We start from the raw sequence: 17,085 nt of genomic DNA, 5'->3' as shown, positions 1-17,085 counted from the left end.
TCTGACCCTGGCTATTTTGTGTCCAGGCCCTAATGAACTGGAAGCATCACAAAGCTCAGAAGTTCTCAAATCACTGCAGGCAGGTGGCAGTCAGGCTGATTTCTGGAGCAAGCCAGCATCCTTATGTAACCAGGAGGAGATAGGGTTAACACAGGCAGTGAATGTTTTTATATTAGTTAGCCTACAAAGTATTTAGTGGCTGACTATCTGTGAAATTGTCAAATTTTAATTGATTCATTAAAACAGGGTTCTCGGTAGTGATGTCCAAATGAAGCCTTGGTGCAGATGGTGATGATTATCATCTAATCTCATCTCATCTTCAACCGCTTATCCGAGGTCGGGTCGCAGGGGCAGCAGCTCTAGCTGGGACCCCAAACTTCCCTTTCCCGGGCCACATTAACCAGCTCTAACTGGGGTGGTGATTATAATAATATTAATAGCAATGATAATAATAATAAGAGATACTTTAGTAATCCTTGAAAGGAAGTTCATTATCATACAAATTGTGCACCCAGGCCCAAAATACACACACATGTAATCACAACCTATACACATGCATTAATGGAGAGATGTCAGAGCCCATGGTCATACACTCTGTGCAGTTTGGTGTTATGTGAGTTAGTCAAGGGCACCTTGGCAGTGCTCAGTAGGTGAACTAGAACTTGTCCGCACACCACCTAAAACTCAACCTAGACAAGTCTGAGTTGTTTTTCTTCTTGGAAAAAGCTCTCCCACCCAAGACCTTACCATCACTGTTGACATCTCTGTGGTAGCCCTCACCCAGACTGGAAGAAACCTGGGTGTGACACTTGAAAACCTACTCTCCCTTACTGCTAACATTGCCTCAACAGCCAGATAAACCCCATACTTTCCTTTCGCGGAAAACATTAACCAGCTCTTACTGGGAGATCCTGAGGCGTTCCCAGGCAAGTGTAGGTATAATTTATAACCTCTCCACCTAGTCCTGGTTCTTTCCCAAGCTTCCTCCCAGCTGGACATGCCTGGAACACCTCCCTTGGGAGCAGCGGCTCTACTACTCATAGATGGCCGGACTTCTCACCCTATCTCTGAGGTAGACTCCAGCTACCCTCCTGAGAAAACCCATTTCGGCCGCTTGTACCATTGTTCTTTGGGTCATGACTCAGCTTTCATGACCATAGGTGAGGGTAGGAACGAAGATTAACCGGTAGATCGAGAGCCTTCCAGCTCAGCTCTCTTTTCGTCACAACGGTGCTGTAAAGTGACTGCAATACCTCCCAAAAGCTCCGACTCTTCAGCCAAACTCACGCTCCATCGTCCCCTCACTCGTTAACAAGATCCAAAGGCACTTACCTCACTTGGGTTAAGGACTTATTCCCTACCTGAATCCACCGTTTTTTTGTTGAGAACCATGGCCTCAGATTTAGAGGTGCTGATCCTCATCCCTGCCGTTTCACACTCGGCTGCCAACCGATCCAGTGAGTGCTGAAGGTCACTGACCGACGATGCCATCAAGACCACTGAACTGCAACCCCTCCCCATCACAACTATGCCTCAATATTCTGTCCATGAAAATCACAAACAGTATTTGTGACAAAGCGCAACCCTGGCGGAGGCCAACCCCCACCGGGAACGAATCTGACTTACTGCCGAGGATCCGGACACAGCTCTCACTTTGAGTGTACAGTGATTGGATGGCCCTCAGAAGTGACCCCCTCACCCCATAATCCCGCAGCACCTCCCACAGTTTCTCCCAGGGGACCCGGTCGTATACCTTCTCCAGTTCCACAAAGCACATGTGGACTGGATGGGCATACTCCCAGGCCCCCTCCAGGATTCTTGCGAGAGTGAAGAGCTCTTCAATCTGAGGTTCGACTATAGGGCGAACCCTCCTTTCCAGCACCTTGGAGTAGACTTTACCAGGGAGGCAGAGTAGTGTGATACTCCTGTAATTGGCACACACTCTCTGGTCCCCCTTTTTGAACAGGGGAAACACCACCCTGGTCTGCCATGCCCTTGGCACTGTCCCAGACTTCCACGCAATGTTGAAGAGATGTGTCAACATAGACAGCCCCTCCCAACCCAAAGCTTTCAGCATTTCTGGAAGAATCTCATCACTCCCTGGGGCTTTGCCACTGTGGAGTTGTTTCACTACCTCAGTGACTTCCGCCAGAGATATTGACGATGATCCCCCATCAGTCTCCAGCTCTGACTCTACAGAAGTCAAATTAGGGAATTCCTCAAAGTGCTCCTTCCACCGCCCGATTACCTCTTCAGCTTAGGTCACCAGTGTCCCGTCCTTACTGTAAACAGCTTGGACGGTTCCCTGTTTCCCCCTCCTGCGGTGCCGAATGGTATTCCAATAGCACCTTTGTGCCGCCCAAAAGTCCTTCTCCATGGCTTCTCCAAACTTCTCCCACACCCGCTGCTTTGCCTCTGACATGGCAGAGGCTGCAGCCCTCCAGGTCTGTCGGTACCTTGCAACCGCCTCCAGATTCTTCCGGAATAACTTATCTCGGAAGGACTCCTTTAGTCGGACGGCTTCCCTGACCACCGGTGTCCACCACAGTGTTCGAGGGTTACACCATCTCTGCCCCTCTCTTCCCTCAAGTGTTCAAAACATACGGCCTTAGATCAGATGATACGATCGACCTTTGGCCTTAGGTGCTCTGGTACCACGTACACTCATGGGCATCCTTATCCTTATCTTCGAACATGGTGCCTGTTATAGACAATCCATAACTAGAACAGAAATCTAATAACAGACGACCACTCCAGGTGTCTCTATCGTTGCGCACATGGGCGTTGAAGTCTCCCAGCAGAACTATGGAGTACCCTACTGGAGCCCCATGCAGGACTTCATTCACAGTCTCCAAGAAGGCTGAATACTCCAAACTGCTGTTCGGTGCATATGCACAAACAACAGTCAGAGTTTTCCCCCCTATCACCCGCAGGCATAAGGAGCCAACCCTCTCGTCCACCGGGGTAAACTCTAACACCGCAGCGCTCAGCCAGGGGTTTGAGAGTATCCCCACACCCGCTGGGCACCTCACTTTTTCGGTGCCCGGCCGTGCTCCGTGGCAAACCTGGCCACCAGGCACTCGCCGGCGAGCCCTCCGTCTGGGACTGGCTCCGGGCTTCCTCCGGGCAGGGTCTCTCTTCATCTCTCTTGTTTTTCCATGAAGTCTTGCTGAATCATTCTTAATCCGGCCCCTCGCCTGAGACCACTGTGCTATGGCAGACCCTACCAGAAGCACCAGGCTCCAGACAACACAGCCCTCAGGTTCACAGGAACACACAAACCTCTCAACCACGATAAGGTGATGGTTCCCGGAGAGAAGAGTGATGAGTGAGTGATCAGGGAAAAGAAATCCAAGACATTTTCCTATGATACAAGGGGACAACGCTCCAGATGTAGAAGTATGAAACAAAAGCATGAATCTTTTCTGGTGATATTATTTTGTGACATCTCTTGGTCTTCATCAGTGACAGTAAAGTTATAAAAATGCAGATGTCAAACTTGAACCGGACCCTACTTAAAGTGAAATTCAGGCGTAAAATCATCCTACGGTTTTTTCTCTACACTTGCACACATCAAATAAGCCATCAAGACAGCTTTTTTCATGTATGACATATTAACAGAGAAATCCAGGAGAGTCACTAACAGCCGGACGTGGCTTACACTGATTAGCTCGAGGCATTTGTTTATTGTTAGTGACTCTCCAGGATATTTCCGTTTATAGTTTTTACATGAAAAAAACTGTCTCGATGGCTTATTTGATGTATGTAAGTGTTGAAAAAGACAATGGCATGGCCCCAGGATGTATTAATGGTCGTAGTAAGTAAAAATGTATTAATGGGACATCTGGTTTGGCTGAGCTGGAGTCTCTCTCCCGCAACTTTTGATAATTTCATGTTTCAGGACCCCAAAAGTCACAACAAATAGTAATATTTGTCTTGTTTGATAGATACACCATCAAAATATGTTGACGTATGCAGGCAGACTGTAAAAGACCAGGGGGGGAAGGTTGCTTACCTCTGGGAAGAGCACCGTACAGCCCTATCCGCCGAGTTCAAAGCCCTCTCCGTTGATCTTAAAGCCTCCATTTCAAACAGCACTGACCAAAACATCACAATCCTTTCAGCAGACAAGGGTAGATATACAGTCTTTACAAGGCAAATATCTCTGCACTACTCAGTGACTCTAACACTTATGAAAATCTGAAACAAGACCCTACCAGTGGTTATAAAAAAGAGGGTTATAGAGTATCTACAACAACTACAAAAAGAAGGGGTCATTGACAAATCACAATATTACAGGCTCTATTCCTATTATATGGACTCCTAAAAATCCATGAAGAAGGGGCTCCGCTCAGGCCCGTTGTCAGTAGCATAAACTTGGTTACTTACAACATTGCCAAGCACATAGCCAATATCCTGGCACCACTGGTGGGCAACACCCCGCACCACATCCAAAACTCCATAGACTCCATAGACTCCAAAGTCCAAGACTTAAAAATGTATCCAGATGAAACCACGGTATCCTAAGACGTGACCTCCCTGTTCAGCTGTATGCCAACCATGGAAGCTTTGGCTCACACAGGACAACTCCTTACACAACCGAACAAATCTCAAACCAGACCACATTTGCCAACTTCTGGATTTATGCCTGAACACCACATAGTTCCAGTTTAATGGCAAATTTTACAGACAAAAACACAGCTGTGCCAAGGGTTCACCAGTAACCCCTATTGTGGCAAATGTATACATGGAGGAGGTAGAGGACAAGGCTTTGAACTCCTACAAAGGAATAACACGGAACCATTGATTCAGGTATGTGGATGGCACATGGGTTAAAATCAAATCCAAATAGGTGCAAACTTTTACCTTTAACTTTTAGTCAGTGGACAGAAACCTCAAGTTCAGAAGATGTCAAGGACAATAGTTCATATGGAGAATGACAGGAGCCTCCACATTGGGGTAAACAAAAAAACCCACTTACACAGACCAATATATACTGTTTGACTCTCACCAGCCCCCTGTACACAAGCTTGGAGTTCTCCGAACCCTACAACACAGAGCTGATAACGTACCCACCAGCTCACAGGCCCAAGGGGAAGAACGCGAGCACCTGAGAGGCACCCTGACAACTTGTGGTTACCCAAGCTGGACTTTTGTGAAAACAGCAGCTGCTTCCAGAGAGAGAAACTAAAGAGGTTGAGAAAAAAAACAAAAACACAATTGAAACAACATAGTCATCCCGTATGTGGCTGGGGTATCAGAGAAACTCAGGAGGATCTTCAACAAACACTGCATCCCTGTGTATTTCAAACCCAGTAACACATTCAGACAGAGATGAGTACATCCCTAGGGCAGAACACCACACACCCACAAAAGCAATCTAGTTTATGCTGTCCAATGCAAAGAGGAATGCAAAGATCACTACATTGGATTAACAAAACAACCACTGCATAAACGCATGACTCAACACAGGAGAGCTAACTCCTCAGGCCTGGACACTGCTGTCCACTTACATCTCAAGGAGAAAGCCCACTCCTTTGCGGACAACAATGTCCACATCCTGGACAGAGAGGACAGATAGTTTGAAAGAGGAGTAAAAGAAGCCATCTATGTAAAAGTAGAGAAACCATCCTTCCATCCACCTGTCTCCAATTTTAATTCTACAGACTTGTCTAGATAGGCAGCTCTCCTTCTGTCCCTTTCAGGCCGGATTAATCTTATTAACATGGTCATTTTACCAAAGTTTCTGTATCTTTTTCAACACATCCCAATTTATCTGAATAAATCTTTTTTACATTTTTTTTACTAATCTAGACCAACAATTTAACGCCTTTATTTGGCAGAATAAAACAGCCCGTATCAAAAAACATATTCTTTAACTCCCTAAATCTGAAGGGGGACTAGGACTCCCTAATTTCTGCCACTACTTCTAGGCCTGCAACATTAATAAACTTTTATATTAGCTCCGCAGTGGAGTTACAGTCATCTGCCCACCCTGGGCTCATACTGAGATAACATCTTATTCCTGCTCTTTGCATTATACAATTCACCCAGCTCCCCATAACTGCCCATAAGGTCTTGGCTAATCCGGTTGTCACCAATACCATTAAAATTTGGATCCAGTTCAGGAAGTGCTTTAATCCTTGCCCCAGTTTTGAATAACTATGCGTTTCGACTTTCCTGCACCGACCCTGCGTTCCGCATATGGTCAGATAAGGGCCTCAAAACGCTTAATAACCTGTATGACGAAGGTGTTTTTGTGTCCTTTGCATTTATGTTGAACAAATACAGCCTGCCTAATAGCCACTTTTTTCGGTAACTTCAAATGAGAACACCGGATTTCCCGCCACTTCTGCTCAGGAAAATTTAGTTTTTAACACAGTTTCTCATTTTTATATTTGGGATCACTCGTGCCCGGAGAAGTAAAACACAGAAGTCGTGACGCCAAATCGCACTAGTGAGGCGCCACTTTTTAAAGAACTTTTTTTTCAACTCAGATCTTGACCAGTTGCCTCCACCAAATTCTGTCTCTCAACGTACAACACAAACAACTGATATTTGTAGCTTAAAAGATACTGACTGGGGAAAAGTATTCCATTTGTGGACAAGTCTATGGCTTTTTTAAACAGACCCAGGCTTTTTAAACCGATGGCCTGCACCATAACCAGGAAGGGGCAAGGCTTTTATCTGTAAACATTGACCTGACTGTCCGGTCCTGCACCACAACCACCTTATGACTCACTGCACCCACACACAGGCCCGCGGCATCTCACTCACACTCACCTTCACCCCTGCCTACCTCCACCATACACGCCGCTCCCTCAGTGACCACCAGTGGCAAAGGACAATATCCACACCATCAAAACCATCATTACACACAGACAAATGAAACCCATCACTGTTTTTAGATCTGACTGGGTTTTTAACATTCCACTTGGAAAACATGATGAGCGCACATTCAGCACGGACAATAAAATGGCTTTAATGAATGTGCGCTCTCTTTTAAAAAAATTTTTTATTAGAAATTATATAATTTTAGGTAACCTTGAAAGCATTCTCCTTACAGAGACATGGCTTGGCACTGATGCACCTGTTGTCCTCACTGAGGCTTCCCCTCCAAATTATAACTTTTTATTTTCATCAAGGGGGTGCAGAAGAGGGGCTGGCACTGCTTCAATTATAAAGAACAGCATTAACATTAACAAAGTATTTTTTAACAAGACAGATGGTCGTCCTCCGAACTCCATAGAGCTGGGTCTGTCCAACGTTCCTGCCTGTTATAGGGAAGGTTTTTGTTGCCACCGTACTCTACGGGGGAATTGTTGGGTCTATGTAAATCATAAATAAGTCATAGAGTGTGGTCTTTACCTACTCTGTAAAGTGTCCTGAGATAACTTTTGTTATGATTTGGCATAAAAAATAAATAAAATCGAATTGAATTGAATTAACAGCCTCTCAGGATTTGAGTACCATGCCTTCATTTTTAGCACCCCACCTATTCTCTGTATAACAGTCTACAGACCACCTCATTATTCTACTTCTTTCATTAGTGAATTTTCAGAATTTTTATCAATTATGTATACCACTTTAAACATCTGGACATCTCCTCAGACTCAATTTCCAGAGACTTTTTAAACCTTTTAAACTGCCTTGATTTTAAGCAAGATGTCATGCAGCCGACCAACAGCAGAGAGCGCACTTTAAATAAATTAATAGGCTCCCACTCAAGCAGTTTCCCCTGTGATATTACTGTGATAACAACAGGACTACATTTAAACTTACGCACTGACCCGAGCAGCAATGTTCTCCTGCACCGTCTCCCTCTCTTTTGCTGCTGCAGCGGTGTAAACCTGCTCAAACTCACCGTATGAGCGCATTAATATTTACAGTTGTAGCGTACTTGCCATGGTGACTCGTCGAATCAGGGCTCCATTGATGCTGTCTTTTTTTACTTGTGGTGCACACACTTTGGACCTGGGGTCCGTTTCACAAAGCAGGTTTAGTGAAAACTCTGAGTCTGTTAACCCTGAAATGAGGGAAACTCTGAGTTTTCCGTTTCACAAAGGGAGGTAACTCAAACCAGAGACAGAGGGGTAACTCTAGCCTGTTTCACAAAGAGAGGTAACTTAACCTCTCGGTCAGTTACCATGGTAACATGCTCTCTGAAAGTAACCTGGTCGGGACCAGGTTTTTCTCAGAAAACCTTGAGTTTCTCTCTGTCTCCGCCCTCTTTCAGCCACACACGGTGTTTGATTTCCTCATTCATTCAGTCAGCACGCAAGTTTTGGCGTAGTATAGTTCCGTCAGTTTTTCAGAAAATCACTGCAAAAATCAGACATTAGAAGTAATATTAGGTGGCGACTATTTCACTACCATGGCATGTCCTCCGATCCCGTGGATGAAGGTGCAGCATTAGTGCGCAGAGAATGATATATTCGTCGGGAGATGATTATCAAACTATTGATTATAGATGTGCTTGCATTTCCAGGCAATTCTCTTTTTGAGCGGTACCGTTTCATATCACAGCAGATATTGTGTGTTGCGCTGCGTTTTTTTGCAAATGGGAGTTTTTTATACAACATTTATATGTTGTATAAAAAACAGCCACTTACGGTAATATTTACTTTACCATGTAAAACCTGCTCAAAATGAGGCGTCACCATGAGACAGTGCTGAGGTTTTACCTGTTTGAATACCTGTATGTTTTTATGTTTCATCTTAAGCTGCTGCCAAGTGCGCTTCTCCCCCGTGGGAATGCACTTAAATGAAATAAATTAATAGGCTCCCACTCAAGCAGTTTCCCCTGTGATATTACTGTGATAACAACAGGACTACATTTAAACTTACGCACTGACCCGAGCAGCAATGTTCTCCTGCACCGTCTCCCTCTCTTTTGCTGCTGCAGCGGTGTAAACCTGCTCAAACTCACCGTATGAGCGCATTAATATTTACAGTTGTAGCGTACTTGCCATGGTGACTCGTCGAATCAGGGCTCCATTGATGCTGTCTTTTTTTACTTGTGGTGCACACGCTTAACTCCAGGACAAACGCAAATCTGCTGTTCTGGAACCGAAAACTCAGAGTTTCCTATCTCAGAGTAGATCAACTCAGAGTTCAGGGTTAAACTCAGAGTTTTTTTAACCTGCTTTGTGAAACGGACCCCTGGTGATTTCTTTTACCTAACTTCGGAAGTGGCTGCAATTGTTATCCACATCTTTAACCAGAGCACTCCTGCCGAAATATTTCCAGCACCCTGCAATTTTATCACTGACAACCTCATTCATTCATCTTCAACCGCTTATCCCGGGGTCGGGGATGCGGGGGTGCTGAAGCCGATCCCAGCTGACATCGGGCGTGAGGCAGGGTACACCCTGGACAGTTGCAGTCTATCACAGGGCACATAGAGACGAACAGAGACAGACAACCATTCACACCTACGGGCGATTTTTTAGAGTCATCAATTAACCTAACACATGCATGTCTTTGGATCATGGGAGGAAACCGGGGAACCCGGAGGAAACCCATGCAGACACGGGGAGAACATGCAAACTCCGCACAGAAAGGCCCAGGTCGGGATGCGAACTTGTAACCTTCTTGCTGTGAGGCTGAACAATAAAATAAAAACAACACTGGACTTTTTATTAAAACAGTTAAAACGAGACCTACACCCCCATGGAGAAATGAGGAAGTTCAAAAACTCAAAAGGCAATGCATGAGTGCGGAAAGAAGATGGAAAAAAATCAAAGTTAACAGGTCATTATGAAATTTTACGTCAAAACCAAGCGAGTCTCCCACTTCCAAAAACACATTAATAACTATAAAAATAATCACAAATACCTATTTTCCATTTTAAAAGCTTCTCCAAGACACCAGATAACGCCCTTTGTGAGGACTTTGCAGACTACTTCAGAAGAAAAATCAGTGAAATCTGATCCAGTTTATTTATCCCAACAGATTTTAACACCTGGATCATTGCTTTTACTGGAGGAAACACTGGAGAGTTTTGCCCTGGTTGATGCGAGGACACTTGGTCAAATTTTCTCCCAGGTAAAGCTCACAACCTGCCTTTTAGATCCAAAAACCATTTTTCAAAACACTATATGGATGGTGAATTGCTCTCTTCAGATGGGTGTCTTCCCCACCTCTTTTAAAACGTAGAGTGCACTAAAATGGTCAGACACCACCACCCCTAGAGTGGGCAAAACCCCAGCTCGCCTTGGCCATACTAGAGTACCAGATGCAGTGGCGCATGGCGTACAAACAGTGGATTGGCGACATAGCTTTTTTCGAGGCTATTGATGTGATATCAGAAGATTTGATCAGGCTAGTATGAAACTTGCTGCAAAGCGAAGGAGCGACAATCTGGAGGACCCTCAGCTCCCGGAGGAGCTTGACACAGACCGCCTTAAACTCAGGCTTAAAATGCTTGGGCCAAGCATCGCCAAGTAGCTTACCGATCTCACAAAAGAGAAAGGGTCCAAGTGTGTCACAGTCCGAGATGTAGCAACATATTTGACAAAGCTCTAGCCGTAAACAAGAGCCATGTTTTCAGAGACAGAAAAACAGATCGAGTTATGTCTGTTCCTACCCATTTCTGTGGCCTCATCCAATCGCACTGTTTCCGCCTTGCATCTGGGTACCATGACCAAGAAACGACTCACACACCTTTCGCTTATGCATTCCAAGACATTCTCAACTCCCTAGACATTCGTCCGCAGAGCGCACCGCGACAATTGGACACCAATAACCATGGCACACTTTCGTATCTATTCATGCAGTTTAATGTCACACTAAATTATTTTTGCAAGGTGGTGGGGATGGAGATGAAAAGTGTTAATTTGATTGTGTGTTCTTTGCGTAATGAATGTGGGGAACTGTTTAATAACGTTTAAATATTCAGATATTATTTCCTAGTGATGTGCATAAAAGGATTTTGGAGCTAATAGTCAGCCAGCCATCTGAGAACTAAGGAAATCTGTGTCTTACAGACCCTGGCTGTGTGAACTGAAGTGTATATCACAATAAAGTAGTGAATCTATTTATTTTTTAAATCTATTTTAAATAGTCCTATAGGCACGCCCTGTTCAAAATTACTTCCAGCTACCCTACATGGGATGATCTTTATGCAGGAATTACACTTTAACGATACAAGGCTGCGCTGGCAGGGACCCTTAGAGAGTGGAAGGAGATAGGAATTATCTATAACCTTTGGAAAAAAGTTACCCAAAAAGAGACATGCCATAGGGGCATCCAAATGTATGTTAAACTTTCTACACCATTTTGGCCCTCTTGGCCCTAAGACACATCATCTCCAGCATTGGTAGCCTCACTTAACAACTAAATCCCTTCTCAGTGTCACTGGACCACTGATTCATGTACATAGCACACCCACATTAGGTAACTCTGACAGCCATGGTGACAGTTGAGTATCTGGGAGTTATGGTAGGAACAAAACAGATCAATACATATATACTGACTTACCAGAAAGAGTACTACACTAACTCCAATATAGGCAAAGACAATGCACATCCATATTTCATAGGCCAGTGGATCCAGAAAGGAGAAGACTCCTGGCTTGGATTTCTGCGGCTTCTTTATCATGATGGAGATTCCCAATGACATGAAGGGTTTGGAGAAATCAATCACCTCTTCACGAACAAGAGTGATCGTCAGAGGAGCAACTGCTATATCTGCTTTCTGTTGTGGAGACAAAGACAGTGAGAGTGTTGGATAGTGTGATCTGTTCATGGAGTTTAGTCGGCTGTTGGAAAGAGGAGAGAGAAGCATAAATGAGAAATTTAACTATGAAAACTTTTTATATCGGGTGTGATGTTCCTCCCTTGTCAAGCTCCGTCGATGATTGGTAGACAGTGTAGTGTCGTAAACTAAGGCCCATGTGCTCACTTTTTTTTTTCCTTCCTGCATCCTCCTCCTTCAACACCTCCATAACAGACCTGCCACTGATCCATGCACTGCTTTGATTGTACACATCCTATTGCTTGTTTTGTGTTCTCTTGTGTAGACTCCGTTCTCATCGCATTCCTTGAGAACACATGAGAATACATTTTTTAGTTTACTTTTATTCTAGGTATTGCATTTGAGTAATGTGATGCTGTAAACCCACATAATATCATGCACTTGGTAATAACCAAGTGGAAAATGTATTTACTGCCAAATCTTCAATATGTATAGAAACATAAATTCACAGAAATGTGTACAATGTTGTGGGATTGTGGGCACTATGCTGGGATAAGCCCTGCATTTAAATCTTATCAAAGGAGCAAATATGATTGGCTTTGTCAATAACCAAGCCACCTGATTACTGATCACTCGGTGCATCAGTGTTATTGTAATATCTGGTGCTTGTCATTTTCACTGTCCCCTAATGATGACAAAGCCACTGACGCTCAGTGGTGATACTGTGTACCTGTGTTATTTTTTCCCCACCCGTATTCCACCTAGTCCCTACTGTACTGTGATTGGCTAAACTGCTGTGTTATGATTGACGGATTGCTGGGACGAGTGGCTGGCTAGTTTGCTCGCTAGCTTGCCAATTCCATCACATACTTTGGATATATATGTAATAATCTATGATCCACCATGCTTTCATGCTACACTGGCTAGTTTAAATGTAGAGTCAGTCAAACTGAAACTCTGCCTCCATTAACATGATAATAGTGTCTTTGTTGGCATCCAAGAAACAGTAGCTGAGCTCCAGTATCTGCTGCCCCTGACTCATCAGAAGGGACTGGCGGAGCAGCTCTGTGAACCACTGCAGTCTGATGTGATGCTTTCCGTCTCTTGACGAAGATTTGACTGTTGGTAGCATGGGAAAACACACCGCAATCTTCAAACTGTTTCAGTTTAACAGATTCTGACTTAAACTCCTCAGAAATGTGAAGTTGCTCATGGAAGCACTACTGCTTAATGTTGTCTCCCATAGTTCCACATAGTATTCAACCATAAGGACAAGTTGAAGTAACCATACTAGTCAATCACAACACAGTAGGGAGGAACTAGGCGAAACATGAATGAAAAAAAAAAATACCATTACCTAGCAAGACGTCAGGAAATTTTAAAAATCTATTTCTGTTAGCTTCTGAGAAGCATTTGTAAATTGCAAGTTTAGGTGCCGTTTAAATAGCATGAAGTGTTAATTCTTACCCCATACACCAGCTCCCCAACCATACCATTCCAGATCTTGGTTTCTGCATCTCTTGCTCCGTATTTGCCATCTCCCACAATCCTTAGCTGGTAGCGTATACCACAGTGCTTTGCAATCTCTGCAGCCAGGTCAACGCAGTAACCTAGCATCAGTTAAAAAGTCACCCACATGCACAAAGAGACACATCAGGAGTGTTATACAAGGATCCTAGAATACAGAGAACAGTGTGGAATACTTTGAGTATTCAAATAACCAACAGTCCAATCAATTACTTCCTGGAGAGCCCTGTATATACTGTAGGTTTGGAAAAAACAGGACTGTAGAGTCCCTTTTCTGTAACTTTAAAAGGGCATATACCAACATTTAACCAGCTTAGTATCAGTATGGGCAGTGCGTGCAGATGAATAGTGTTCAGCATCTTTTTGCATTGGAAGCCCCAGCAGCAGAGGTCTACGAAATATTGGCAAATCACGTCATCCAGTGGACTCTCAAGAGACCTTCGGTGCTACAACTGTAACTTCATGCACTTTTGCCATAGAGGGAAACGCAAAAACTCTTCATCTGCACACACTGCACACACAGACATGCCACAGAACTGGATTTAAATCAACAGAATATCTCTTTAATAAACAATAAAGAAAGGTAAATTAAATGAAGAATTAATATATTAACACACGCACGATACAGTAAATAAACATATCAGGGCCGTAGTCATGAGAAATATTGAGGGGGACACGTCTCCTCAAATATTTATGGTCAAAGTCCCCCCCCCCCCAATAAACTGAAACGTTGATGTAAAATAATAAGAAAACTGTTACGTCCAAGCAAAGCCATCCGAAAAAGTTTTTATGAAATGTAATCAGAATCTAAAAATAAACTTTGAACAATTGATGGTGAAGTGCAGCTCATATACTGTTTCTGGCAGCTCCTCAAGCAGTTTATCCAAGTGGCTTTGCCGTACTGCAATAAAAGCTGTCGTACGACTGCTTTTTTCAGAGTTTGACTGTACCGTCTTTCTACTTCCTGCATTTGGATGATAACTGCAAAGGTTGAAAAAAATGAGAATGAATATGATATTAGTGGTACTAACTACAATTTATAATATAACATCCACTAGTTCTACTCAAGCACTAACAGCTCTCTTTCTTTCTGCAACATGATACTGATAACTAATATCTTGCAAGAAATTGATAAATCACGGTATCTGTGTAACTGAAGAACAAAATCACCAGGAATTAGGCACAAATGTGTATGTATTTATTTACAGAACTGACATAAAAGCATATTAGATTCATTAGTGTGCATTACAATGTGGCCAGTCGCACAAAATGTACATCCAGGGTTCCTACAGCTATATGGCAAGTTAAATTCAAGACTTTATAAGACTTTTTTGCCACTTGGAAAAGACTAATTCCACAATAAACAACAGCATGCATCCCGGGCAGTAACCACATGATTGTTTTGTTGACTGTGAAGGCTTAATTTAAAAATGGTTTACCAATTATTTTGAAAACTTTAGACTAATTACAACCTCAGAAAAAAATCATAAAATCCCACTTACCATTTGTTATTTAAGACCTTTGAATGTTTGATTTAAGACATTTTAATAACAATTAGGCTGTGTTTTTAGATTAATGATATCAATGTCTTTTAAGACTTTTAAGACTTCCGCGGGAAGCCTGACAACATACTGACCACTATGTAGCCTTCTTTAACACTTCTGCCTTGTGAGTGCCAGTATGACTCTCATGCATGACCTGAGTCTGTAGGAGGTAGGATTGCAGCTCCCAGTTGTTTTCAATAAAGTGAGCAGTGATGCTGGTTGGACTTGTCGGTCCTTGAACTCCAGCCATCGCAGTTAAGTGCAACTCTTTCAGCAGGTTGAAGTGCATACTCCCATCTTTGCTTTCATCTCAGCATACAATGCTAAAACAGGTTTTATCAGTGAAGTATCTCCGACTCTGTATTTCGTATCACAGTTCCAGAGTTGTTTGCATTCGTCGAAAACGTTAATTTTCCACTACACTGTATGACCAAAGGTTCTTGCAAATGAACAAGGCAATGGACTTGGTAAACCTCCCAGCCCTTGGGGATGCTAAAGGAAGCTTTGTTTAAAAAACTAAATTGAGTGTAGGCTGATTTCAAGGTGTGCTAACATTAGCCATTTTCTCCTTCTGTAAGATCTTAGGATAATGGCAAATGAGGTGGCTGTGCATGTTTGACGTGTTGCCAGAGAATTTTAGTTGCCCTGTCACCTCTTTGTCGCAGTCCGCCATTTTACCATTCCGCTATTCATTCGTCTTCTTCACCGCTGTTTAATTCAGCCAACTTTGCCCTCATTCACTTGAGAGTATTTTGGAGAGGTCTGCCCTGGTTATGGATGAAAAAAGGGATAATCGGTGGTCCGGGGGAAGTGGAGGTTCCAAGTGGGGGGTGGTTGCAGAGGAGGTGTCGAGATGGTTGTGGATTCTTTCTATCTTGAGGTGGAAAAATTATAGGAAGTTGTCGCATTTTTCCTGGGTGAATGAGGATGAGATGTTTGAGGAGTTTATTTATAGTGGAAAACAGAGTGTGTGGGTTTGAGGATCCAGAATGAATGATGCTGGAGTAGTGGACAGAGCCGGCTTCGTTAAGTGCTGAATTGTAGAGGTGCGTGTGTTCTTTGTAGGCAAGGGCGTGTACTGTGACACCGGTTTTCTTGTGCAGTCTTTCTAATTGTATCCGTTTTGAGTTTGTTCCGGGGTGAACCAGGGGGCCGAGTGAGTGAAAGTGGCAGTTTTGGTTATCAGGGGAGCCAACTGGTTGTGGGAGGTGGACAGTTAGTTGCTATAGATGTTGACAAGATCCATGGGGGCTGGCTTAACAGGGAGGGTGAGGCCAGAGAGAGTATTTGATATGCAGGTGGAGAGAGAGACTGGGCAGATGGACTTGAAGTTCCGGAAAGTTACTGTTTGGGTTGGGGAATAGGAATGTCAATTACGAATGTGATGGCCCGGTGGTAGGGGATGAAGAGGTCCGTGCTGGAGATGTGGAGGCCAGTGGAGCAAACCAGTTCTAAGATGTGTCCTTGGTTGTGGGAGTTGATGTGTTGGGAGCTGTTTTACAGTCCGGGGAGACGATGTGGAGGTTGAAATTACCAAGGAGTAAAATAGATGGCGAAGTTGAAGACAATGAAGTGATGAATTCTGAGAGACCTGATGGGAATGATGAGTTGGATTTGGGGGACGGTAGATGAAAGAAATGATGAGAGGCCTAGGGCTGGATAGTTTAAATGACAGATGTTTAAAGGAAGGAGCAGCAGGGATGGAGAGTGGGCGGGGTTGGAGGTCATGCTGGTAGAAAGCAGCAATACCCCCTTCTCTTCCCTCAGAGCTCGGGTTGTCCAGGTATGAGTATCCAGTAGGGGTAGTTTGGTCAAATGCAAAGTAATCCAGGGGTTTTTGCCAGGTTTCAGTAAGGCAGAGCAGTTACAGTTGGTTGTAAGTGATAAATTTGTTTAGAATAAGACTTTTATTGTTAAGGGATCTTGTGTTGAGGAGCGCAAGTTTCAGGTGCTTTTGTTTTGAAATGGATGGGAGAAGTAGGGATTGGCCAGAGGTTGAAAGCGTTGACGCTGGAGTTCTTCTGATGAAGTGTGTTGTTGTGATGACGCGTTGAGGAAGTGCGGGAGCCGGTGTGTGAACTGCGGTCAGACCACAGAAATGGAATACTGTTTGTAGTGGTGGAACTGTACATAAACTTGCAATGGGAGCCTCAGGTGAATGTAGCGAGGACGACGAAGAAGTCGGGCATTTTTTGGTGTGGTGATGAGTGCGGTGGAAGGAGGCGTTTGTGGAGTTAGTTGGCGGAGCTGCGTGGATGTGTAGCGGATTGCCATGGCTGAGGCTGTCAGGAAGCAAGCGCTGCTGGAAGTGAATAGT

At 43.9% G+C, this 17,085-nt stretch overlaps 1 protein-coding gene across 3 annotated transcripts in view; it reads right to left on the bottom strand.

Moving 5' to 3' along the window:
* LOC310964331 (glutamate receptor 2-like) overlaps positions 1–17,085 on the bottom strand; it is a gene marked incomplete at its 3' end in the record, with an annotated part of 216,023 nt that overhangs the window by 60,217 nt on the left and 138,721 nt on the right. For all 3 annotated transcript variants that reach the window (XM_083937417.1, XM_083937416.1, XM_083937415.1), the window contains exons 12-13: positions 13,165–13,307; positions 11,482–11,697 (exon numbers count right to left, since the gene is read on the bottom strand). In XM_083937417.1, the coding sequence (XP_083793543.1) occupies positions 11,482–11,697; positions 13,165–13,307 (359 nt within the window). The remainder of the gene's footprint in view (positions 1–11,481; positions 11,698–13,164; positions 13,308–17,085) is intronic.

The sequence above is a fragment of the Echiichthys vipera genome (assembly GCF_963691815.1).
Source record: "Echiichthys vipera genome assembly, chromosome: 2".
Classification (NCBI taxonomy): domain Eukaryota; kingdom Metazoa; phylum Chordata; class Actinopteri; order Perciformes; family Trachinidae; genus Echiichthys; species Echiichthys vipera.
Note: the sequence above shows the minus strand (reverse complement) of the source record. Positions and strands in the feature narration are given on the sequence as shown.